This window comes from Vanellus vanellus, assembly GCF_965231255.1.
Source record: "Vanellus vanellus genome assembly, chromosome: 3".
Lineage (NCBI taxonomy): Eukaryota > Metazoa > Chordata > Aves > Charadriiformes > Charadriidae > Vanellus > Vanellus vanellus.
The window spans coordinates 50634060-50657353 of record NC_138907.1 but is presented as its reverse complement, the minus strand read 5'-3'; the positions used below and the strand labels follow the sequence as shown (position 1 = coordinate 50657353).

The following is a 23294-nucleotide window of genomic DNA, read 5'->3' as shown; positions in this document are numbered from 1 at the left end:
TGAACCTCACCATAACCTCTTTTAATTTAAATATAGGCAGGATGAGCCTTTATATATAATTTCTATTTACTTTTACAAAAATCTATGTATGATGAGCATAAGACTGCTACTTAAAGAAATGGAAAGATAGGAGATTAGGTCCATCAAGCCCAGAAGTAGCCCTCAGAATTGATGGCATTGAAGTATTGCCAATGATTTTTTACAAACGCATCTTAATTCCAAAGCATATCTGAGAGCAAAATATAAAAACAAGAAAAAATTTCTCTTTGTTTTTTTCCCCTCCCAATTTAGAGATAGACATAGATAGATACAATTTAAATCTGGGTCTACCCTTCTGGTCTGCATGATTTTATGCAGGAGTGTTTGGCTCTGCCTTAGTTACTGGTGGCTTTCTGGTTGTACAGGGAATACAGGCATGTAAGCACCTGGCAGACAGCACGCTGAAGCTGCTTTTCTGTTTCTGCTTGAACAAGCCCACGGTCTCACCGTTGTAAAGCAGAGCTGAGCAGTGCAAACCTGGGCAGCCTGAGCCCTGAGCAGTGCGGGGGGGCCAGCTTGCATCCTACTGCTGCCCACTCTGGGCTGGCTGCTGCCTGGGCCAGGTGCCTGCTGGAACCCACAGCTCTTTCACCCCTGAAGGAGGCAAAGGGGTTTGTTTGCTTCCCTGCTGTTTTCTTGAGCAGAAGGTTGGCATAACCACCCCAAATTTACTTTTCCTAGTTTCTCTGCTCAACAGAAATTCTTAATTCTCTGCACTTTAATGAAGTACCGTGAGACAGTCATTACCTTGCCATGAAAAACAGGCAACTCAGAAGCCCTATGTTGTTCAATATTTCTGTGCTGATGTATTTTGACTGATAAGGCAGTAGGATGAAAAAATTGTTCTGCTTTTCTAGAAAGCTCAAATTCTTTTTCTGAACACAAGTCAAAATAACTGGTATAAAAATACTATTTTGCCTTTAGCTGACAAATATATCATATTTGGAGCTAATTTCTGGTTTCGTGATCAGGGCGTTACAGATTTTCAAGCCCCAGTTTATTTCTCTATTCCTAAAGTATGGTGTGGTCTGCTTACAAATTTCATTGATTCTTGACCTCACTAGTTTCCATGTATACACATATAAATTTGAAGCTAGCTAGAAAATCTGCTAAGCAATGCCATCTTCCTGAAAAATGCATGAATTCAGCCAACTTGCTGAACTGATGAAGTCGGTGGCACAGTTTTAACAAACGTACATAAAGCAGTGCCTGTACCCTTCAGTCTCATAGCTCTATCAGCTATAAAGCTGTAAACCCTTATTCCATAAAAATAATAGTTCCGTGATTGCTCTGGTCACACGTTAGGGCTCTAAAGTCCCATATCCCTCCTCACCTTTGCATTCTTCACCTTTGGAAATGGGATATTTGAACAAACACCGCTGAAAGATGAAAGCCAAGGGTTATAAGGAACGCTAAGTAAAACTGAGTAAATAATGCCTTACAGATACCCACTGGGAGCATGGTAGAAAACAGAAAATGTAGAGCTGCTTTGGGGACTTGCCCATTCCGCTTGGTAAGACCCCACCTCAATGCTGCTGCTTGGGGCAAACATCTCACATCAAAGCAAGCAGCAGCTTGAGGCCTACTGAAAGGAAGGGAGCTTACCAGTGGGGACAAATGCCCCTCATGCCTTTTGAAAAGAACCTGTGCTCCTGAAAATGCAATTATGAACCTCCTCCAACAAGCTTACATCACTGACAGTAACAGGTAGTAATGATCCAAAAACAAGGAGCAAGGAAGCAAAAGCTGGAAAATGCATCCCCTTTCTTATGCCTCAGTTAGGAAACCCATAGCTTCTAATTTGACACTTCCCGCCCATCACCCAGAGTCACAGGCCTGTCCGGCAGAGCACAGACTTGGTGGCTTGATTACAGCTTCATGGTAATTGTTTCTGCTGTGACTCAAACCGTTCCAGATCCAGTCATCGCTTCTGTAGTGTCACAAAGTGATCTCACTCATAGCTCTCTGATGTAGGGAGCTGAGGCATACAAAAAACAACTGCAGACATAAGAGCTGTTTCCTGGAGTGCTAGCAGCTAGGTGCATTTGTGGTAACACCATGAGCCACTGCAAAGCTTTAGAGGGAAAGGTAATAGCCTTTATTGGCCCACCATGGCTAACACAACAAATGCAAGGAAGTAAGAAACAGCCTTGTGAGCTCATCTCTTTGCGTGGCATCATATGCTCAGATCAGGTATCACAGAGGCTTGGTTAACCAATGCCCTCTCGGGTACCTTGCCAAACCTTTGAACCCTTGCCTCTTCCTAACAATAATCTGTCTGAAAGCTGATGCTGATGTTTAGCAATTTGCAGTAGAAGAAACACAAAGTATTAGAGAGGTTACCAATCACACTGCTGGCTTTTTGCTTGCTCCCAGGTGACCCCTAACATCAAGTGTGTACAAAAGTACCTTGTAATTGCTGCTTTGCATGGCTTCCCCGTGAACAAATGCAGTAATTGTTTTAGGATTTTAAGTGATCCCAGGGGCAAGGAGATATGGTCTATCCAAATGTATAAGAGAGGAATCATAGAATCGTTATGGCTGGAAAAGACCTTTAAGATCATCAAGTCCAACCATTCTCTCACTTCGCTGGGCCCACTTCTAAACCATGTTCCTGACCACCATATCTAGATGGCTTTTAGATACATCCAAGGATGGTGCTTCAACCACTTCCCTGGGCAGCCTGTTCCAGTCTTTGATAACCCTTCCAGTGTAGAAGTTTTTCCTAATATCTAACCTAAGCCTCCCCTGGCGCAACTTGAGGCCATTTCCTCTTGGCCAATTGGTGGTAACTTGTGAGAAGAGACTGACCCCCACCTCCTTTTAGGTAGTTGTAGAGAGCAATGTTTGAGACAATCTTGCTATTCCCTTGGCATTGCAACAAGTTAAAATCTGGAGACCTTTCTGTGTTTAAGCTATGATCTCAGATCCAGGCAGACTGCAGAGTGATAGGTTAGAGATTAGTATCTTGTCCTGCCAGGAGACAGCTTTAAGGTTTCACAACACCACAAGTCCTCTTCAAAGAATGAGAGAGGCTACTAGTCTCATTTACATCACTCGATACCACTCCGAGAAGGCATCCCTTCAGTTAATACATACCCCAGGACAACAAGCATGACATGAGACTATTCCAACCATCCTATAAATCAACACCAATTAAAGCAAGTTACAGCATGATTCTCCATAAGTTATGGTTTAAATGCTTTCAAAATTATAAGTGGCTTGCTTTGTACCTTTTTATATTTCTACACAGTGGACCAAATACAGCCATTACATAAATACTTGCAATTGCTGCTGTAATTGGTGTTGCCTTCTCTTCCACCAAGGGCTGAGTTTGGGCCAGTTGTCACCGTACAATAGTTTCACTTAATGAGAAAGACATGACCCAGATTTCAGACGAAATGAATAAGCTGAGAATTCCCACGCTTGTTGCCATAGTTACTTGAAACCTAATGTTTAAAAAAGTGGGAAGAGAGGGAGAAATGGAAAAGGCACAAAAAGAAGAGAGCAATATCATGGTCAGGGTTAGGCCCTGTGAAAAAGAGAGAGGTGATGATCTTGAAGGAGCAGGACCTCAGTGATGATGCTCAGAGCAGGTTATCCAGGAAGCCAATATTTCTGCCTTCTGGTTGCTATTAGGTTGATTCTATGGACATTGGTTATTTATAAGTGGTTACCACAGTGACTACATGCAATGCACTGGCAGCTATTATATCAGCAAAAGCAGAAAGGTATTGGGTGAGGAGAGACAGACTTCTCCACAATTTATTAATAAAGAAATTGCCTCAGTTTAGAACACCAGACTGCTTGCTTTTCCACTTTACAAAGATAGTGAAACTTGCAGCAATGTCTTATTTAATCAGAATAAACTTTTTAGCCTCCACATAAGATGACAGCAGAAATACTCTGATTCTATAAAAGCAGAACTGCAGACATATTACAGTAGGCAGTTTGCTCTGCTCTTCCCCAAATGCAGACAGGATCAAAGTATCCTGTGAGACACAGGCTGGAAACCCAGGACAGCTGATAACTGTGCTTGTGAATCTTTCCTATATTACCATTTTATATTGTTGGTAGTCTGTCACATTGGCATGAAGAAACAGGTCTTATTCATAAAGGGCTTTGTGCTAAGCCCACTAATGAACTTATTACAGTAGTAGGGGTTTTTACTCTTCTTCTCTATCTCATCTTTTTATTCCTGCTCTTCTTGACTCAGGTCACTTTCTTATAACTGGCACATACAGCAGTAATATGTCTGCCCCTAAGGCAGTGTAATACAGGTTCACAGACACTGGAAACGCACAGTTGAATACATTTGGTGATTTCACACCCTACGTATTAGTTAGGCCATAATACCCTTTGTATCAGCATTCATGTGAGAGCTCAGGGAACGCACTGGAGTAGCTGGAAGACTGCTTTGTCCACACTTGGCATTGAATTTTCTAAACATTTCTATGTCAAAACTCTCCCTTTCTCGCTGCCTTCTCGGTCTGTAAACTTACTGAGACTTTTTTTTTTTGGTCCTTTTTTCCTCCCCCTTCAATTCTCTACACTGCTGTCCTTGCTCAGATGGCACAATTGTGCCTTGTACAGAGAACAAAAGATAACCCACAACACTATGGAGAACTACATTTTAATAAGAATATTTGGGTTTTTTTCCTCTGAGGGCTGGTAGGCTGTATTTGCAGCAGAAAACTCTTAGCCACAGTACTGCATTTAGAGTAGGGAAAGCTCACTTCTTTATACAGAAGTCATCAATGCAAAATGAAAAAAAAAAATACTATACATAGCAGCATTAGCTGAAATGATTATTAACACAAGACAGTTGTGGGATGTTGAACAAAATTCACTAGAGATAGCTGTTACTGCCCTCATTAAAGAAGCCTTGCAAGTAATTTCTTTCCTTCTGTCCCCACAATTACGGTTATTGCTTTCTGTCCATTTATTACTGTGCTACCAAGTGACCTCCAAATTTGAATCACAAATCAGCAAGCTTCCACATCAAGGACACTTAATCTTGCAACAACAGAAGAGAAGAGGCTATTTTAATGGTACAGTGAGTTATAGTCTAAGTCCCCCCTTGAAGAAGTGGGTCAAGAGATCTCAAACAGGGGAGAAAGGGGAACAAAATCAGACCGAGTGCTTAGCTGGTACTGTCTCCCACTTGAATTCCTAAGGGTGTCGCATTCCTTAGTGGCTGTCTAGCAGCACTTGCTCAGAAAGGTGAGAAACTGTCTGAAAACATGAAAGACAGCAGCTGACACTGCAGCAAGACAGGGAAGGCCATGTGGTTCCCAGTCTTACTGTGGAGGAACAGGAGCAGTACACACAGGACAGTGCGTGGGATCAGAGCGGCACAGGTTTCTAGTGGCAGGACATATCCTACAGTTGAAAAGTTACTAGGATTATAACAAGCTGTGAAATTATAACCAAATAGCTACTCCAGAGTTATAGCATGTAGAGACAAGCCCTATAATCTTATAAGTCAAATGCAAATACAGAGCACTAATTTTGGATTATTCTTAATCAGTAAAGCTGGCATAGTCCCATTCTTTTATCCAATGCTACCCAAGGCAGAGGTGGGGAGGAAGCCATTAGCTCTATTATGATATTCAGACTCAAGAATATAGAAAATCTCCACAGCCTCTTTAAAATGTTCTCTTTCTGGATTAATCCAGACAGCACTATCCCAAAATGGCCATAGTCCAGTGTGTCTCAGTATTTTGTGCCAGAGGATGAGGATGCTGATTAACCAAACAAATATTTATTGCAATAATTCTTCATTTCTCCTCCTTAAGGTCACCCCCCCTCATTATTATTTAAAGAAAGAAATGTTATGTAAATGGCTTGATAAATAACGCTCTGAAGGACATAGGTCACAAGCCACTTGGTGGCACTCTGCCCATATAAACTTTTTTGTCACTAGGCAGATGGACAGGCTGTGGAACATCCACCCCAGGCCCAAGTTCCCAGTCCCAGATCAGACCCTGTCCCTTCAAGTCCCATGATAGATACTCTGCTTCACCCCTTCCCCTTTTTGTAGAAGCCTGTATGGACTCCAGGAAGCATCACTGGTTTAAAACCTAATCAACGCAAGTTAGAGCCCATGTTCCACCTGCAATTCTCTCTCGCACCACTCCAGTATCAAAGAACTTGAGCCTTGTCACAGTGACTGGAGGGGGGGGAAGGGGAAGAAAGGAAATACATGAGAAAACACGATGCAGGCAGCTACCAGGAAAACTAGAGAAGAAACTCTTGTAATGGTATTCCCTAGGTAGGGAAGTTAAGACAATCAGCAGCTAATGAACAAAGCAACATGTGAGATGAAAATATTTTATCTATTGCACAATTTACCCAAGAGCAGCCCAAAACCACTACATTTCATACCTATGAAGTTCAAACTTCTAGGTAAGTTATCTTCTTTCCAATACAACTGTAAGGTGCTAAAATAATCAGTTATCCTTATCTGCTTGTATCTCACTACTTATTTATACAGAAGCCTAATGCTTCTTCTATTCCAGGAGATAGGGAGGGAGAGAAGATGACAACTTTTATGATGAGACAGCAGTACTGAAGGGGAAACTTTATACGCTGACTTTTCTAAAGCAAAAAGTAGCAGTCAATACTAGTTTTACACATCCAGCAGGGCAAGCCTTATAAGCCTCTTTCTTGTATGCCCATTACAAAATTTAGCCATCATGCAATTGGGAACACAATATCAGCCTGGGATTAAAGCAAGTCTTTTACATGTTGTCTTCTAGTAATTACAAGATGCTCAATTAATATTTACTTACCCACATAGTGAGAGCCCTGAATTCAACCCTGCCTATCGTGGCAGTAATACTCATCCTCAGTCAAGTACCCACACCCCCTCTTCAGGGGGGAAGAGGTGCTAGGTATTAGGATCCTGAAGACACTCACCTGAACTCAGTACACACAAAAAGATATGTATATACTTTTCCAAACTGTTTTTGCTTCGTGCTGTTACAGTAATGAAATGACACTCCACACTAAAATTTCACTTCAGGACCTGGTATCACAACACGATAAACAAAACTTTTTAAAATGTTTAAGGGATTTATTGCCATTTGGAACAAGTTTATTGTTCAAAAACACTGCACTGAAATAAAATCCATCACATACATTCTTTGTCATTTACACTTTTACATCAATGTAACTTTCAGGCAGGTCATGAAGTCAAAAACTGCTGAAAGGCACCTTGTGTCCTTCAGATCTTAGGCTCCAAACAAGTTCAGTTTTTGCCTATATGAGGATTACATACATCTAGAACAACTCAAACAGTAAGAAAAAAAAATAAAATCCATTTAGAACGTCTTAAAGAACAGTATCAGACTTTGTTGCCTTCCTTCATTCAGTGCTATGCTTTTGCTTTTCCAAGTCTTCTTTAAATAATGTGCGACTTAAAAATGTATGTTAATGACGTCTCTTTACCGAGACAAGGCATGCAGTAAGGGAAGAGGGATAGCTGGTCATTTCCAGGCTGCCTATCTACACATTTGTTCTTGTAGATTAGCAAGCCACTGCTTAAGTTAAAAAAAAAACCAAACCAAAACAAGAAAAGAGACAGAATAGGAATGAATGCACCCAAGTTAAATGGCTTTTAAGAATTGTTAATACATAGAATGGTGATACCACCTACAGTTCTGTTTACTGACCTGTGTTCATATTGATTTGAAAACAGTTTTGTCAAACCATCAAGGGCCACTTTTGTAGACCGTTAGATAAAAAAAGTTGGTTTTCAAATATTGCTTGCTATTTGGATGACTAAATTAAAAGGGTAGTTATTAAGGACCTGTAAGGCAGCAAGACTTTAAATGCAATGCTTTACATTACTAATTTTTTTTATCTTGCCTTTTAAAAAGTAGTATTCAGCAGAAGGATTCTTGGTGGGGTCATAATAGGTCTTCCTGTTTTATCCCCATTGTAATTTTGACAGCGACTGTAGATGGCAAGTCTTCCTTGATTGTAATTCGGGTTGAACACATTCCCTGGCTTATTTCAAGTTAGGTATTTAGTTCTTTTTCTCCATCCTGCCAAGAGAAGAACAGGTTTTGCAAGAGTGAATATTGAACTGCAATTGCTATTAAAAATCTGGACTTACAGTAGAACTTTAGGAATGAAGTACATTTGGCCAGTTATTTATGCAAAGGCAGGTTCACTTGCAGTTTTGCTCAGTCTCATTTTTTAATTTACAGTTCAGGAGGCTACATCCTCCCATTGCTCCACATAGATTTCTTGGAACAGAAGAGGAGAAAGCCACAATCCTGACCCATTGGGATTGCCTGGGGCAGTGCCTGCATTACTTGCTACACAACGAGGGTGTAAGACTGCTGGTAAACTGTTCCCCGGTCACAATCAGTTGTATCTAGCCCATATACAGAACAGTCTGCTTAGAGAGGTTTTGCTTGATTTCTCCTTCAGACATACAACCCCTTCAGTTCTATGGATGTTTCCATCCTAGGAATTAGTTACTAAGACAGATGCAGACTAATCAACATAATAAATGCAACAAACCCCAAAACAGACAGCTGCTGAAAGCCCTGTCTACATCTATGACCACAAGGGTTTTCAGCTTTTACTGTGTGCACCCCTCAGAAGTCTCCAAGGAGGTGCAAGGCAACAAGCCATAGTTCAGCCTACTGACAACAAGCTTGTTAAACGGTTTGCAAAAAGTAATGAAGTTAAACAAGTTCAGAAACCATGCAGGGGTTTGCACCACAGTTAAAAACCACTAACAGAGTATTGCAAGAGCCATCAGTTTATGGCTTCCCCTTTTAAAGGGTGACTTGCCTGTATTTGATCAGTCGTCCTCCTTGAATAAGTTGTGCGACTTCATTAGTCAAGTGGCATGCAAAAAGAAGCCAGTTTCTTGGCTGCACTTTGTAGGCAAATCTCATGAAAGTCAAGGAGTAACAGCACAGTGCTGCAAAACATGATAGACATCATTAGCAGATTTTTAATATCCGCATTTTGTTGAGGCATAATTTTCATGCTAGTGGAATGTAATCACAAGTAGAATGCTTTTCACTACTTTTGAGCTTTCCAATAGTCCTAGAAACTTGTCTACTTTGAAGATCCAATGCAGGAAAACACATAATACTGCTCATTTTTGCTACACAAGATAGTGTACAGGGCTGCAGCTTTCCACCAAAAACCCCTCATTTTCCTCATATGCTTTCCTGTGATGCAACTGAAGCCTTTTTAGTTGATGACCTAACCTCTCTCAGCCAGAGAATAAGAGTTGATCCCAAAGAGACATGGCCTGTCCTATACAATTATTCTGACAGTTTCTAGGACAGAGTATTTTTAAAAATACTAATTACTTAAGTACAGTTCTTGCTGGGAACATTCTAAAATGAACTTTAAGAGAAGGTGGTTTCCATCCCCAGGAAATCATGAATGTTTAGAAGCATAAAGCTTTGTTACCTGCTTTCCAGGAAGATGAGAAAAAAAATCATCTACTCTCCTATAATAATTGCATTTAAATACAGGAAACTGCAATCCAAGTCACTAGTTTCATGGAGTTTTGACAGGCTTAAGGGAAAAATTTAACAAAAAAAAAACCCAGGAAGTGAATTGTTCAAGGAAAGCAGCCTTTTTTTAAGTACAGAACCTGGAAGATGAAAAAAAAGAAATATTTGTATGCACCACCCTATATATACTTGTAAAAATTTAAAGAGTGTCTCAACTTTGCTGAGCTGGGTAGCTGCCACCAAAACACTATTTGCAAAACGGTTTCACTATACCAGAGACTATATGAACTAGTCTTCTATCTTGAGGAAGCTGATTAAGAGACTGAATTACTCTATGCAGAACCTAAGTGAGCACAAGGCTATAAATTTCCTTACCCCAAAGGTATTTTGCTTTGGGGAGAAGAATTACTCAGAATTAAGTTATTACCTCAGTTAAGGAAGAGGCATCATCCCAAAATTAAGCTAATAAATTAAACCTCAGATTTATGATCTAGAGAAGTATTTGAATAATAAAATAGAGAGACCAACATCTAGGTAAAAACTATACACGTTCAAAAAAGGTGGAAAAAATATTGCTTATGCATTCAAAAAGAAGTTCTCACTATTCCATTAAGAGTCACACTACCCTCTCACAGGCAACTACTTTGCAAGGAGTTAACCTCCCTCAGCTGCTTTTTGCACCCTGCAGAGGAAGCACTACCATTTCTTTAGTTTGTCAGCATTCATATTTAAGTCTCGTGCTAACTACAAGGTATCACTGTTCTTGACACAAAGAATAATGTTGTGTAAAGAGATGCATTCTGAACCAGTGCATGCAGCAGTATAAGATACCAAAAGAATTATACTGTAGGAATGAGTCTGGTGATCAAAACTGCTAAGACTCAAGACCTACCTCCCTCCCCTCCAAATTACTGGAAATCCCTCTTAAAGAGAGCTCTGCAATTTTTCAGTACCTCAATTTTTAAGTGGCCTTTGAAGTTGTTATATAACAAGATATTTGATATCTGTATTTGCTTTGATCACAAGTTTGCAAGCAACTAATAATATCGCTGCCTGAAGGACAGAATCTGTGTTCTGTGGTCAGTTTACTGACAAGAAGTTTGTCTCGGGTCTTACCAAATGTCATTCGGCCACTAATGATTTCTGGAGATTTCTTCATGTCATTAATAGCAGCAACAGGAAGTCCCCAGTTGGCAACTGGCCCCCAAAAGTGCTGTAAAGAGGGAAAAAGAAAATAAAGTTACACAGAAACACAGACCTCCTGCAGTATTCTTATAGTCAATAATTAGTTAATTCTTTTAGTTCTTCCTTAGCCACACAAAGCTTCAGAGGACAGGGTTAAGGGTAAAATTCCAAGTTAAGACAGGGGCTACTTTTGATGTAAGCGAGAAGAACTAAACCCTTCTTTTAGCAAGGCCTAATCTTCAGAAGGGAAGGAAGAGGAACCCACTCTTAATCTTCTTGCAGACTGGAGAGGAACTATTGTAAGGCCACTAAAATGCAGTTTTCTGTAATTATACCTCAGCCATCATTAAGCAGTCTGCTTGGAATAGTCATATAATCTCAGACTTACAGCTCACTTCTGTGCAGAGAATTATCATTCATCCCTTTCAAATAAAGCTCCTCAAAAATGTAATGAAAATGCAAGGACTTGTTGAAGCGAAGAACTGGAACTGTTTTCGTGTTATGCTGAGAATAAAGAAATGCTCAGCAAACATCTTCCAAGTGCTTACACCATCTCTTTGAAAGAGCAGGGCCATGCAACCATACCAAGTTGTTACCCAGAGCTTCATCTGCAATTGCTGAAACAACTTAGTGACTACCTAAAGCTCAGTGATTTGACAGGTATGAGCGGAGCAGTTAGCTACAGGTGTGTACACAAATAGAAAAACAGAAACAAGAACTGGAAAGAATCAAGTCAGAAAAACTGGCAAGAGCTCAATTTGATAAGTATTGCCTAAAAGGCTCCAAACTGAGAAAAATAGTGTCATAAGTCCAATTTCCACTACTGTTATGAGTAACAAGGTTTCAGTAGAATTGTTTCCACAGAAGATGCAAGTACTTTCATCAGCTTCCTCTAATGGGAAGCTGAAGATGCTCTAAAGTAACTTAACTAGATATGGCAAAAGAGTCACACCTTGTAAGAAAGAGCTTTGCAGATACCAACTATACCCATTCTTTTGGCATTTCCCTTAACTGTAACATTGCAAACAACAATGATTTGGAATTGTCAGGGGATATTTAAGTTTCTTGCAACTTTAATTTCAAGATACTCTTGCCAGTCTGGATACTAGTTTGTAACACTACAGTAAGATTAAAAGCCAGACTTGCTTCCTACAGATCTGGGTTGCAATACAAGAAACTTAAATTCACTTTTATACTTACAGTGCATGGCTACATGGTATTTAGACTGTACAGCTATAGTTAGACAGTGTGAAGAAGAGTACCTATAATACCACTCACACACAAGATATGTTGCGACAGAACAAGAACATCCACAGAAACTGAGTCAGCAGCACACAATATTGTTTTAGAGGCTTTAATGTAGCTATTTAAATAGTTATAAAGGACAATAAGAGGACCAGAAACAAACATCTAGTCACATAACCATGGTTACGTGCACAGCAAAACAACTTGTGTTAGCATGACCACACTAGAGCAGACTGCAAAATGTAACTGGTGAGGCAGTACAAGTATGCGGGGAGGTTTTTACAGTCACTTCAGGAGTCTCATTTGAAGAAGTGTAGTTTCAGAAAAATAAGTCTTTAAGACTCTAAAATGGTTGATTTTTTTGAATCTATGAAACAATTACAGCTTTGAGAGTCTTGGTGGTGACTTCTGTTTTGAAAGGTAAATCAAGTCAACTCGGCCTTTTTACTTAATTCAGCTGCCATTAGAACATAAACAAATAACACACTATAAACTACGGAACTTCAAGCTCAGGCTGTACAAGCTGAAGAATCATCAGTTCACATTCCAGCAGTGCTGCAGCTCTAACTTTCCTCTGCTAACCAGGACGGTTCACTTTGGAACCTTCCCACTTGAGATGGTTATCCAGTTTTAAGTGCCTCCAGGCAGGCCACCCTTTGACATTTCCGCACACAAGAATTAAACTACACCTATAAAGTTTGTCTTGGGTCTACACAGAAAAGCAAGTCTCCCATAACATTATGATTCACAGCGTAACAGGTATAAAATACCCACTCCCAGTTTCAGGAGTAAACTGAAAGGCTGAAGGAAAGAAAAGCCTGTAGCGAGAGTTGTACAGTACCATTTATTATCTGATGTAAAGCTAGTTAAAAATAAGCCAGGTAGTTCAGTTATGTAACAGTATAGTTATGAACAAGAAAGGCTCCAGATTGATCTGATCTCCTTAGCAAAGAATATGCTGAAAAAAATGCAGCCCCTTTAATTTTGTAGTGATAACTTCAGGAGACATTCTGAAGGAGCTAATGTTTGGTCACCTTAACCTCAGAGTTGTGAATAAATATTACTAGTGCATCACTCCTGGAGGTTTGCAGTATGCTTTTCAGGTGCAGGGAAGGTCATAACAGTGCTGAGGCAAAAAGACTGCACATTACTGAGGTCAGGGAAAAAGTGAAGCCAGAAGTCCCCTCCCTTTTCTTACCGTACTGTTTGAGTGGGCCATCATCGTTTTCCATTCAAAAAGCACAAGGAAAAAAGAGAAAACAAAGTTAGTCTCTTTAATAATTGACAGAAGTGTAACACAAACAGAAGACGGGTAGAAATCAGGAAATTACCATGGCATTGACCTTGATTAATATAACAGTATTAATAATCCTGTTTCCCTCAAAAGCTGTCATTATGACAAGCGTTTGCTGCTCACATACCTTTTTCTAGCAAGACAAAATCCTATTATGGTCTGTAGAAGACATTCATTCCCTGTAGACTTCAAAGTATCCAAGATACCACTCCAAATAGTTTAAAAGGATGCCAAAAGCTGTCAGGGTTTGCCCATGACAAAGCTAAACAGCTACAGTTCTGTGAAGGCTTTGAAGAGGTCACCTGGAATTCTTTGTACACTCACACAAGTAGGTCAAACCAAATGCTGCCAGAGATCTTACTGTCACTAAGCTCAGGCCAACTGTGGATGTACCAAACACGAGCTACAAAACATTTTCAGTGATCTAACATGCAATTACACTCCAGTCCTATATGGAGTTCCTTATAGTGATCATATAAGTACCAATTTATTTATATATACACAAACTTAGCAATCTAAGCATGAAACCTAGGCTACAGCATACATTTAAGATTGTTTGCTACTATACCTTTTAAAATGCTTCAGAACTTTTAAACATTCTCTTTCTAACAACGATACTGATAGGAGTCAGTTCAGAATTATAAGCAGCCAGGTACTAACAGAAAGCCTACTGCTGCCTGATTGCTGCTCACCTACTACTGCCCCAAGCTGCAGAACACTTAGCAGTCACTTTCCTCATGCTGATTTCCATCTTCTTAGAGCACTGCGTGGTAAGGGAACAGGCAGGTCTACTTAGAAAAATCACACTGAATGTGCATCTCCATGAGTCTGTTACAAGCTGCAGGCTGGTTCAGGATGCTTTGTTAGGGTGTCCTTCAATAGTCTAACCACTTGCTTTTTGTTTTCTTACAAACTGAACTGCAGCAATAATTAATTGAAGTTCACAAGACAAGTGCACTCTGCAATTTTTACATAAGACCTTAACTAAACAAGTTCAAGTGTGTCTCCCGGCACAAAGTTTTTGTGCCAACAGAAGTCAGCCTTCATTTTTAAAGTGGAAGTTGTTTTCAGGCAAGTGAAAGCCTAAAATAGAATCAAACTGCTGCTATTTTAACAGAGTAGACAGCTCTGGCTAAGGTCTTGCAAGGTTGTCCTCACATCCATGCAAGACTGGAACAGTTAGAACTGTTTTGTAGTTTTAGAGGCTTTAATGTAGCTATTTAAATAGTTCTAAAGGACAATAAGAGGACCTTAAATATATAAATTATTATAGAATAAATATGTAAAATCATATATTTTATTAAAAGTATATATTAAATATACAATAAATTAAAAATAACTGAAACAATAGAAATAAATAAAAATAGATCTTCTAAAATAAAACAGAACTCCTAGAAGAGGGCAGATCAAGGTCATATAAACTCTTCAAGAAGCAGACATCCAGGCCCAAAGTTCTGCAGCCAACAGAGCTGCAACAAATGCACCATATCTAATAGCAAGGATACCGCAGCAAGTGCGTGCATCTATTCCTGAAGTGACCATTCCAAATTAGTAGTTTCCAAGAACTACATTCAATCCCTTGACAAAGGGAACACTTTGTACTAAAGTTTCCAGAACTGTGGACAACAGTTGTTGGATTTACTCAGTCATTAATTTCTGCGTACATATCTAGACATCACAAGAGGAACCATCAGCTGATCAAAAACTTACATTTCTACTACAATCCAACCCCAAAAAGCTATATTGGGGAAGATTTTTTTCCCCAAATTTTCACAGGTGTTTTCCTCATACTGACAATGAGGATATTAGGCCAGAGACCACTCTGCAAATATAGATGAACTGTGGCTACTTGTTTCCACCCCACACTGCCATCCCTTAAGTGGAAAGAGTATTACCCTTCTGCAAGAGGTAGATTTTTCACTTCTCTGAGCATACAAGATGACAGCAGGCACTGTGTCCTTCAATTTCTAGCACAGACTGCTAGAGGACATTTAAGTTCTTATGTCCTTGTGTTTAAAGATTTACTAATGAGGAGAACTGAAGATAGCTAATTCTAGTTACACTACTGATGCTCCCTCTTGTAAAGTTCATTTCAATTAAAAGAAAGGTCCTAGACAGCTTACGTCAACATAGGCACTCAAGCTTTATAAGGAATGAACTATTTATTTCAAAGCCATCTATGTTAACAGAGTCACTACATTTGCATTACTGCTGAGTCATCAGGAAGAGACATTTCAGAAGTGCCCCAAAAGATGGCACTCTCCATGCTTATTTCTCTATTACCAAAAAATTGTGGGACTCCTTGGGATTCATTATGTGACTAAAGTAATTAAGGCTTTAACACAAGATGCCAGAGCTTGTCTATAGTTGCCTACAGGTTCTCTCTCTCAAAAGAAGAGACCTGTTTTACTGAATGTTTTCCAGAAAATATTGTTTTAACTCTTTAAGATAGAAAGTAAGAGGACTCAGTTGCCTACTATTAGCGGCTTAGATTATGCAACTTTAGTGATGCTGACATTTCTCAGATCTACAGAAAAAAACATAACTTCAAGCTCACAATGTATAGAGCTACCAAGCTTTCATGTGCCAAGAAGCTAGTTTCAAATTAACATCACTGCTGCATTGCACAAGAAGCAGTAAAAGTCTACCTACAGCTTACATTCTTACTATGCTTATTTTAAAACATTAAGACATAGTTACAGTACATCTATACTCACATGATTTATAGTTATTCAGATCTCTATTAATCACTACTTGAGAGAAGCCAGATGCGAAACTAACAGAACAATTAATTATTAATGACGGTTTAAGTAGTAATTTATCTTGTTTCTTTGTGCAAGATCCAAAAGCTAACCCATGACATAATGCAATTCTAATGCTAGATATATTCACCTGAGAAAAGCAGCATGCATTCATTATACTTGCTTTCATGTTTTCAAGTTATGAAGCTGAAACTGAAACTACTTATTCCAATAAATGTCTGCAAGTTTTGATTGCCCCAAGCAATAATAGAACACTCAATTCCACCACTCTGGGTAACTTCAGTTATTCTATTTAGGGTCAACCAATTTAAAACACAGCACTGGTATCACAAACAATATCTCAACTCATCATTTCCCACAGACAAGTTTCACAATTAAAGCCTTGCTTCACTGCAGTGTTTAGATGCTAATTTCTAGAACAGATACCAGTCTCAGAGCTTTGAGGAAACTCTTGCTCTGAATAAGGCACAATGAGAATCTTTTTCAGCATAGAGTCCTGCTGTCTGGGGAAGCAAGAGCCTTCAAGAAGGAACATAAAGAGATACAGCTCTTAAGTGTACACACCCCATTGCTCCTATGCAGACGACAGACTACAGTCTTTTGTTGACTGTTAATCTATATTTTAAACTCAACATAAAGCCAATAACTTAGATACTCCTCTCCTAATAAGGAAGAAACAAAGCTGAAAGGCCATACCAGATGGAGCAACTGATTTCAGTCCTTCATGACACCACCAGTAACAGAAGTACAAATAAGCAGGTATCTTTGTACATAAAAAGGCAGCACCCATCCCACAAAGGTAGAATCCTGTGAAATGCTCTTTTTATATGGTTCATTTCAAGACTAGAATTTGGATGAAATAGAGCTGACAAGGCTTATTTCAGCTACCTTTTCAGTCTTTGGTAAGGAAAGAGATACTTCCAGCAAGTAAGTGTGGTGGTATTAGGAAGCAGCTGTTCTCTCTTCTGGATTTTTGTTTGGTTTTCTTATTAAGAAGCTGTTTTACTGGCAATTTACATGCATCACATGAATTCTGGCACAATTAAATAAATGTTAACATTGAAATACATCTACCAAGCTTACACAGTATCTTCAAGACTTTCAAAAGGAATCCACGTAGAAGCCTGCTCTGACCATTCTTTGTTTTGCTTCAAGGATGTTCTCTTCCTTCTCCTATTTTACTCATCCTTTTGTCCTACTGTTTCTGGGGAACTTGATTTTGCAAATACCAAACAAACCCTCCTGCTTACTGAGCCTTTATGTTACAATCCCTCTTCCATGCAGGCTTACACCATCTCCTGCTACTTTAACCAAGACTAAGTTTCTCAGATAAACAGATGTACTCCTACATGCTTGCTCAACATCAAACATCAGTTGCAATAGATGTAGGTAGAACAGCAGAGCAACACCTATAGTGAAAAGTTGTTCAGCCACCTTTATTGAAAGAGCCCATTTTTATTTGTTTAGCTTTGTCAGGCTGCCTATCAGCCAAGAAAACTTCAGCCTGCCTACTTGAGGCAGTTCCTATACAGGAGTTCAACCAGATTTAAGCAAGTATGCTGCAATCGTATCTTCAAGACATTCTTCTTATTTCCATTCAAGATACCGTAACCCCTACCACAGTGCACAAACTGAAGCTCAAACACACTGAGGTGTCTGGGAGGTGACTTAAACCATACCCACTATGAAAGCGGGGCTTTAACAAACCTCCGAAAAAAAAAAAAAGAAAAAGGAAAAGCACCTATTTCAATCTCTGAGGACGTGTAAATAAGTGGTCTTAAGACCGCATCTGTCACCGCGCTCTTTCTGCCCTTGCTGCGGGCAGCCTCGCTCGCCCCCGGCTCCTGTGCCTGCCGCCGCCTCAGCCAGCGGCTGCCAGCCGAGGGGCTGCCCGCCGCCGGGTTCCGCGGCCGGCGGAGGAAAGGTCACGGGCAGAGGAGCGCAGCTGCCGCCGCAGTTTCAAACGCCGCCGCTTCGCTTCAAGGTCAAGCCTCCCCCCACACACGCCTCCCCCCACACACCCCCGCCGGGTGGGCGGGAGACGGGCAGCCCCGGCAGCCCCCGCAGGACATGGCAACAACAGGGGCGCACCGGCGCCGTGACAGCATGGCGGGACCCCCACCCGGTGCCCACCCCCACCCTTGGCGCCTCCGGGCCGGCTTCGCCTTCGCCCGACGGGCCCCCGCCCGCTCCCTCCTTCCCCCGCCCAGCCGCCGGCGAGGGCGAGCCCGGCAGAGGTCAAACCACGCCGCCCCGCCGCCGTCCCGGGCGCTCCGAGGCTGCGGGGGCCGGGGAAGGGACGAGGGCAGCTGCCGGCCGCCCGCGTGGGCAGCGCGGCAGTCGCGGCCGCCCGAGCCAGAGGCGGGAGGGGCGGCGGCGGACACGGCGGCTGGCGACGACTACGACCCCCCCGCTCCACGCTCACCTCATCAGGTAGTCCCTGAACTCCTTGCTGCGCACATAGTCCACGGCCTTGCGGGCCAGAGCCCCCGCCATGGCGGCCCTCGGCGGCAAGGAGCGCCCGGCCCGCCCGTCTCACGCACTGCCGCCACCGGTGCCGGTGACAACTCCCCCGCACCGCCGCCCGGCGCCCGCTTTACGGCAGCGCCCGCGCCACCGCCCCCTCCGTCATTGCGGCGCTCTCGGCGCCTATTGGCCGCGGCGGCCCCGCCTCCCTCCTCCCGGGCCCCGAAACCGGAGGGGGTGGTCATGGGGAGGGGGAAAGGCAGCGTGCCGTAAAGCAAGGAGGCAGGAGGAGGGGGGGAAATTGTCGCAAAGCGCGACGAGGAGGGTCGCCATCGGCTGAGCTGTCGGCATTCCTCCGCAGCCCGCAGGGGATAGCCGCGCGGCGTCTCTCCGAGACGCTATTGGCTGCAGGGTGGTGCCTGGTGGCGTCCCATTGGCCGCCAGGGGCGCATCCCGCCTCGCGCGCTGTCTCGCTCCGCCCCCCTCAAGTGGCGCGTGTCAGGGGCGCCGGTGGGGGTGGGTAGGTAACGGCCGTCGCCGGTGTGCGGGCGGGTTGTGAGGGGTGAGAGGGGTGTGCGGCGTGTAGGGGTGTGCGGCCGCAGCTCCCCGACACGCGGTGCCTGTGTGCGTCCGGTCAGGCGGCCGTTGCTCACGCCCTGGGTCGGGCCAGAGCCCCCTGAGGGCCGGTGCCGAGCAGGGCCCATCCCGGCAGTTGCATCCATGAGGACAAGGCGGGAGGGGGCTCGGCGGAGGAGGAAGCGGCCGTGCCAGCTGCTGTCGCTCCGGCGGCAGGCTTGCCGTGTCTGCCTGGCAGATCGTGCCTGGCTCCTTTAGCCGGAGCCTTCGGGAGGTGAATGGGCGAGTCTGCTCCCTCTCCAACGAGCCGTGTTTTCCCCGTCACCGCGGTGGCTGAGATGACTGAAGGCACAAAACTAATGTATTGCAATAGTACATAAAGCAGGATAGAAGTAGGAGGGCCCATAATTGCTTCGGTGATTTTTTTTAAAAAAGATAATCCTATGGGTTTTTTTAAACCCCAATTTATGGACTGAATTTTTGGAGCTGGGAGTATAGGGTTATGACAGAGCGCTGCACAGTTCAGCCTTTCCCTCTGTATCTGGTATGGTCTAAGATCCTGTTTCTCACCAGCACTTTCTATTTCATACCTGAGCAGAGGTTACTTAGATAGAAAGAAAGATAAACTCTAACCCTGCTAATACCATCTCCATAAAATTCAGGCATACAAACAAATAACCTATATGTGAACTACTTCTTTTATCTTTGCTCAGTGCGCTAGAGATAGTGAAAATGGATGTTTATCTCCGCTTTCCAAAGACTTGCAGCCTCAGTTTCTACAGCCTAGAGAAGGGCTGTGAGTGCAGCCTGGGGCGTACTTATGCTCTGCAAGAAGCCCCAGAGGCCACGGGGTCTTGGTTTCCTTCTGTTTCCCTCCACTTCCCTCCAGGATCTCAGAGGAAAAAAAAGAGTAAGAGCCCTGCACTTTTCTCCCCTGATTGCTTGCTTAGAGAGCAGCTGGTTTGAGGAAAAGCATCATGTATACACATGCTCTCCTTTTTCTATATCTGCAACATATGATTTGGCACCCCACAACCACCCCTGGCTTTGTTGAGTGGGAGAAAGAGTTTTAATCTCCTTGGTATACTGCATTATGAAAAGCCAAAATGTATGCCAACGTAATCCTGTGGATGATTTAGACTCCTCATTTAAAAGCAGCAATGTGAATCTGAACAAGGTCTCAAAGAATCATTTATTCCAGTTGTTTCAACTTGCAGCAATAGAAGGAAGGTCTATGGAAATGAGTGCTGTATGTTCAAACAAAATCTCATGTAGTGGGGTTCTGCTTATCCTGTATGACCAGGCTCAGTCATTAACATTACAGCTACAGTTTTACCTAAAAATGTAGCCTTAGTCTCCTTTACTGAAAATACATCAATTTTTTTCTTAACTCTATGTATGGAGAAAAAAAGTAATCTTCTGTCTGCATTGGAAGGTGTTCTTTAGTCTTTCTTTCTGGAGTAAACACATTCTTTCAGTCTTTTCTCACAGGCTGTGCCTTTTAAATCTTTTAACCTTTTGCTAATTCCATTTTTGTTTACAGCTTTCTTAAGGCATAGCCCCAACAAAGGGTCATCAAGTCTCAGTCAAAGCCTTACCAGCAGTACAGTGCCCTTCTCTAATTTTGAGAGTATCCCACTTTGTTTTCAAAGTAGTTAATCAAAAATCATTAACTAGAAATGTGCCCAGAAGAAACCAGTCCCACATGACAGGTTCCACCAGTTACACAACAAAAGCAGCAAGCAAGGATTTGAAGTTTGCTTTTGCTGCAGTTCTGTATGTATTTATAGTGGGTTTATTTGCATACTATTTTTAGGCTTCTTATAAGGATATCAAATGCCATACAAAAGACCCCCTTAATTTATCACATTCACAGCTTCCTTTTTACCTTCTTAGCCTGTTCAATAGAGAAATTAGATTGGATTTGACATGAGTTGCTCTTGACAAATCCATGTTACACATGCTTTTAAGCATGTTGTTCCCTGAGTGAACATTAACTGATTGTTTAATAAATTATTCTAGCCATTTTATTGGATATCAGAATTAGGCTGTTAACCCCTTCTCTTCAGACACCTGCTGGACTGCCCTGTCCTCTCCCTGAGCTGGAGGATAATCACTGATGATCTCAAATTGCTCCTGCTAGGACCTGGTGGACCTCAGAGCAAGTTTCACTAGGTCCTGCCACACATTTTTTCTAAAATATGCTTCACCTGTTGTTTTCCTGGTCTGAACTATGCTTCTATCTGTTTTTCACATTAATTTAGACCTATTTTGAGTTTTTATTATCATACTTCTGCCTTTATCTGTTATGGACTCTTTCTGCATTATTTAATGACTGAAATTTCCTTTGCCTGATTTTATTTTCTAATGCTTTTATCAAATTCCTTTAGTTGTCTTTTGTGTCCCATGATAGTTGGAACTGATTCATGCCTTAACCTTTCTGATTCTGTTATCTGCAGGTGAACATTGTTTCTGTGTTTTCATCTATTCGCTGTATGTTCCCTTTTGATTTTTAGGTCATTGTGCTTGTGAATAAGCCAAGCCTCATATGTCTGAGGATGGCTCCTATGTTTCTTCTAATCAGAACAGGTAGTTGTAGCTGGTTTGGTTTTCAAACAGACAGATCTTTTATCCCTTGGATTATCTTCACAAAAATGCTACCTGCTATTTCCTGGAATTTCTTCCTGGAATTCCTTCCTGGAATTCCCATTTTTTTCATTTGTTTCTCATTAGCCTTGTACTTCTGACCTCTGCGAGGAGATGCCTCTGAAGTTTATTAGGCTGACCAGTTATTCTCCTTGTTTTCCCTCAGCCTTTGTTCAGGTCACCACATTTTTAACTCACTGACTTTTGTTACTGACTGTTGTTACTTCAAACTGTTCCTCACCCGATGAGCAAGCTGGTGTGCTTGAATACCCTTCCTTGTTTTTAGCAGACAAACTCTGGGGTTGTCCAGCAGTTACGTGGGACACACTCTAATAACAGAGGCTTTCTGTAGATACCTTTTCTGCAGTTCATCATCCCTTGCTGCTAGCACACATTTGTGCTCTCCTGAACTGCTGCTTGCAGCTGGGGGCATTGAGGAGAGTATGCCTCCAGAAGAAGAAGGAGAGAGGCTCCTTCTTCATTGGTTCCACAAATCTTCAGTGCTAGCACACCTAGTGCTGGCGTTTTTGCCCATAAGGACACAAACATAAGCTAGCCAAGGATGGGTGAGCCTTAGTAATTTTTCACAGTATCTTGTATTTTGCCTCTGTGAGGAGGTAAGCTGTTGGACGATGGGTCTGTTTAGCAAATGAATACTGCATCTCCCTCAGAAGAGAATCTCTATATCCCACATTCCCCACTTCTGTGTGTGGCAGTGTGTCATGGTTTCAGCTGGGATAGAGTTACCTTTCTTACTAGCAGCTGGTATAGTGCAACGTTTTGGATTTGGGATGAGAGTGATGTTGGTAGTGCACTGATGTTTTTGGTGCTAAGCAGTCAAAGCTTTTTCTGCTCCTCACACAACCCCACCAGCGAGCAGGCTGGGAGTGCACAAGAATTTGGGAGGAGACACATCTGGGACAGCTGACCGCAGCTGATCAAAGAGATATTTCATGCCATGTGAGGTCACGGTCAGTATATAAAGCTGGGAGAAGAAGAAGGAAGGGGGGGATGTTTTGAGTGATGGCATTGTTCTCCCTGAGTAACCATTATGCGTGATGGAACCCTGCTTCCCTGGAGATGGCTGAACACCTGCCCATGGGAAGTAGTGAGTAAATTTTTTTGCTTTGCTTGTGTGCACGGCTTTTGCTTTACTTATTAAACTGTCTCTATCTCAACCCACGAGTTTTCTCAGTTTTACCCTTCCTATTCTCTTTCACATCCTGCTGTGGGGGGGAAGTGAGCGAGCAGCTGCATGGTGCTCGGTTGCCAGCTGGGGTTAAACCACAACAGGGTGGCAGGGGTGAGCCTCCCAGCTGCGGGGAACATATGGCCCTTCCTGTTTTCCTCATCCCAGAACTGCAGCTTAGGAACCAGCACTTCTTGACCTCAACAGATGCAGATCCAGCTGCTGAGTAACCTGGCTTGCGATTTTTTTCTCGTTTTAGGGCATCTCTTTATTCCCCTTGATATGCTTTTGCAGGCATGTGCCTGGTAGCATGTCCCTGTCAGGAAGAGAAGAATGTACTAGCTGTCTGGCAATAAAACCAGTGAAGAAAACTGTGTTATGGACATTGCAGAACAATC

The 23294-nt window shown here is 42.2% G+C and overlaps 1 protein-coding gene across 1 annotated transcript; it reads right to left on the bottom strand.

Moving 5' to 3' along the window:
• Nucleotides 1-7096: 7096 nt before the first annotated feature.
• On the bottom strand, nt 7097-18689 carry MPC1 (mitochondrial pyruvate carrier 1). The gene is given in 5 exon segments (XM_082480950.1): nt 7097-8090; nt 8851-8983; nt 10650-10746; nt 18439-18441; nt 18444-18689. Coding segments are annotated over 5 exon segments (324 nt in total). The 5' UTR covers nt 18516-18689; the 3' UTR covers nt 7097-8071.
• Between the last annotated feature and the right edge of the window lie 4605 nt (nt 18690-23294).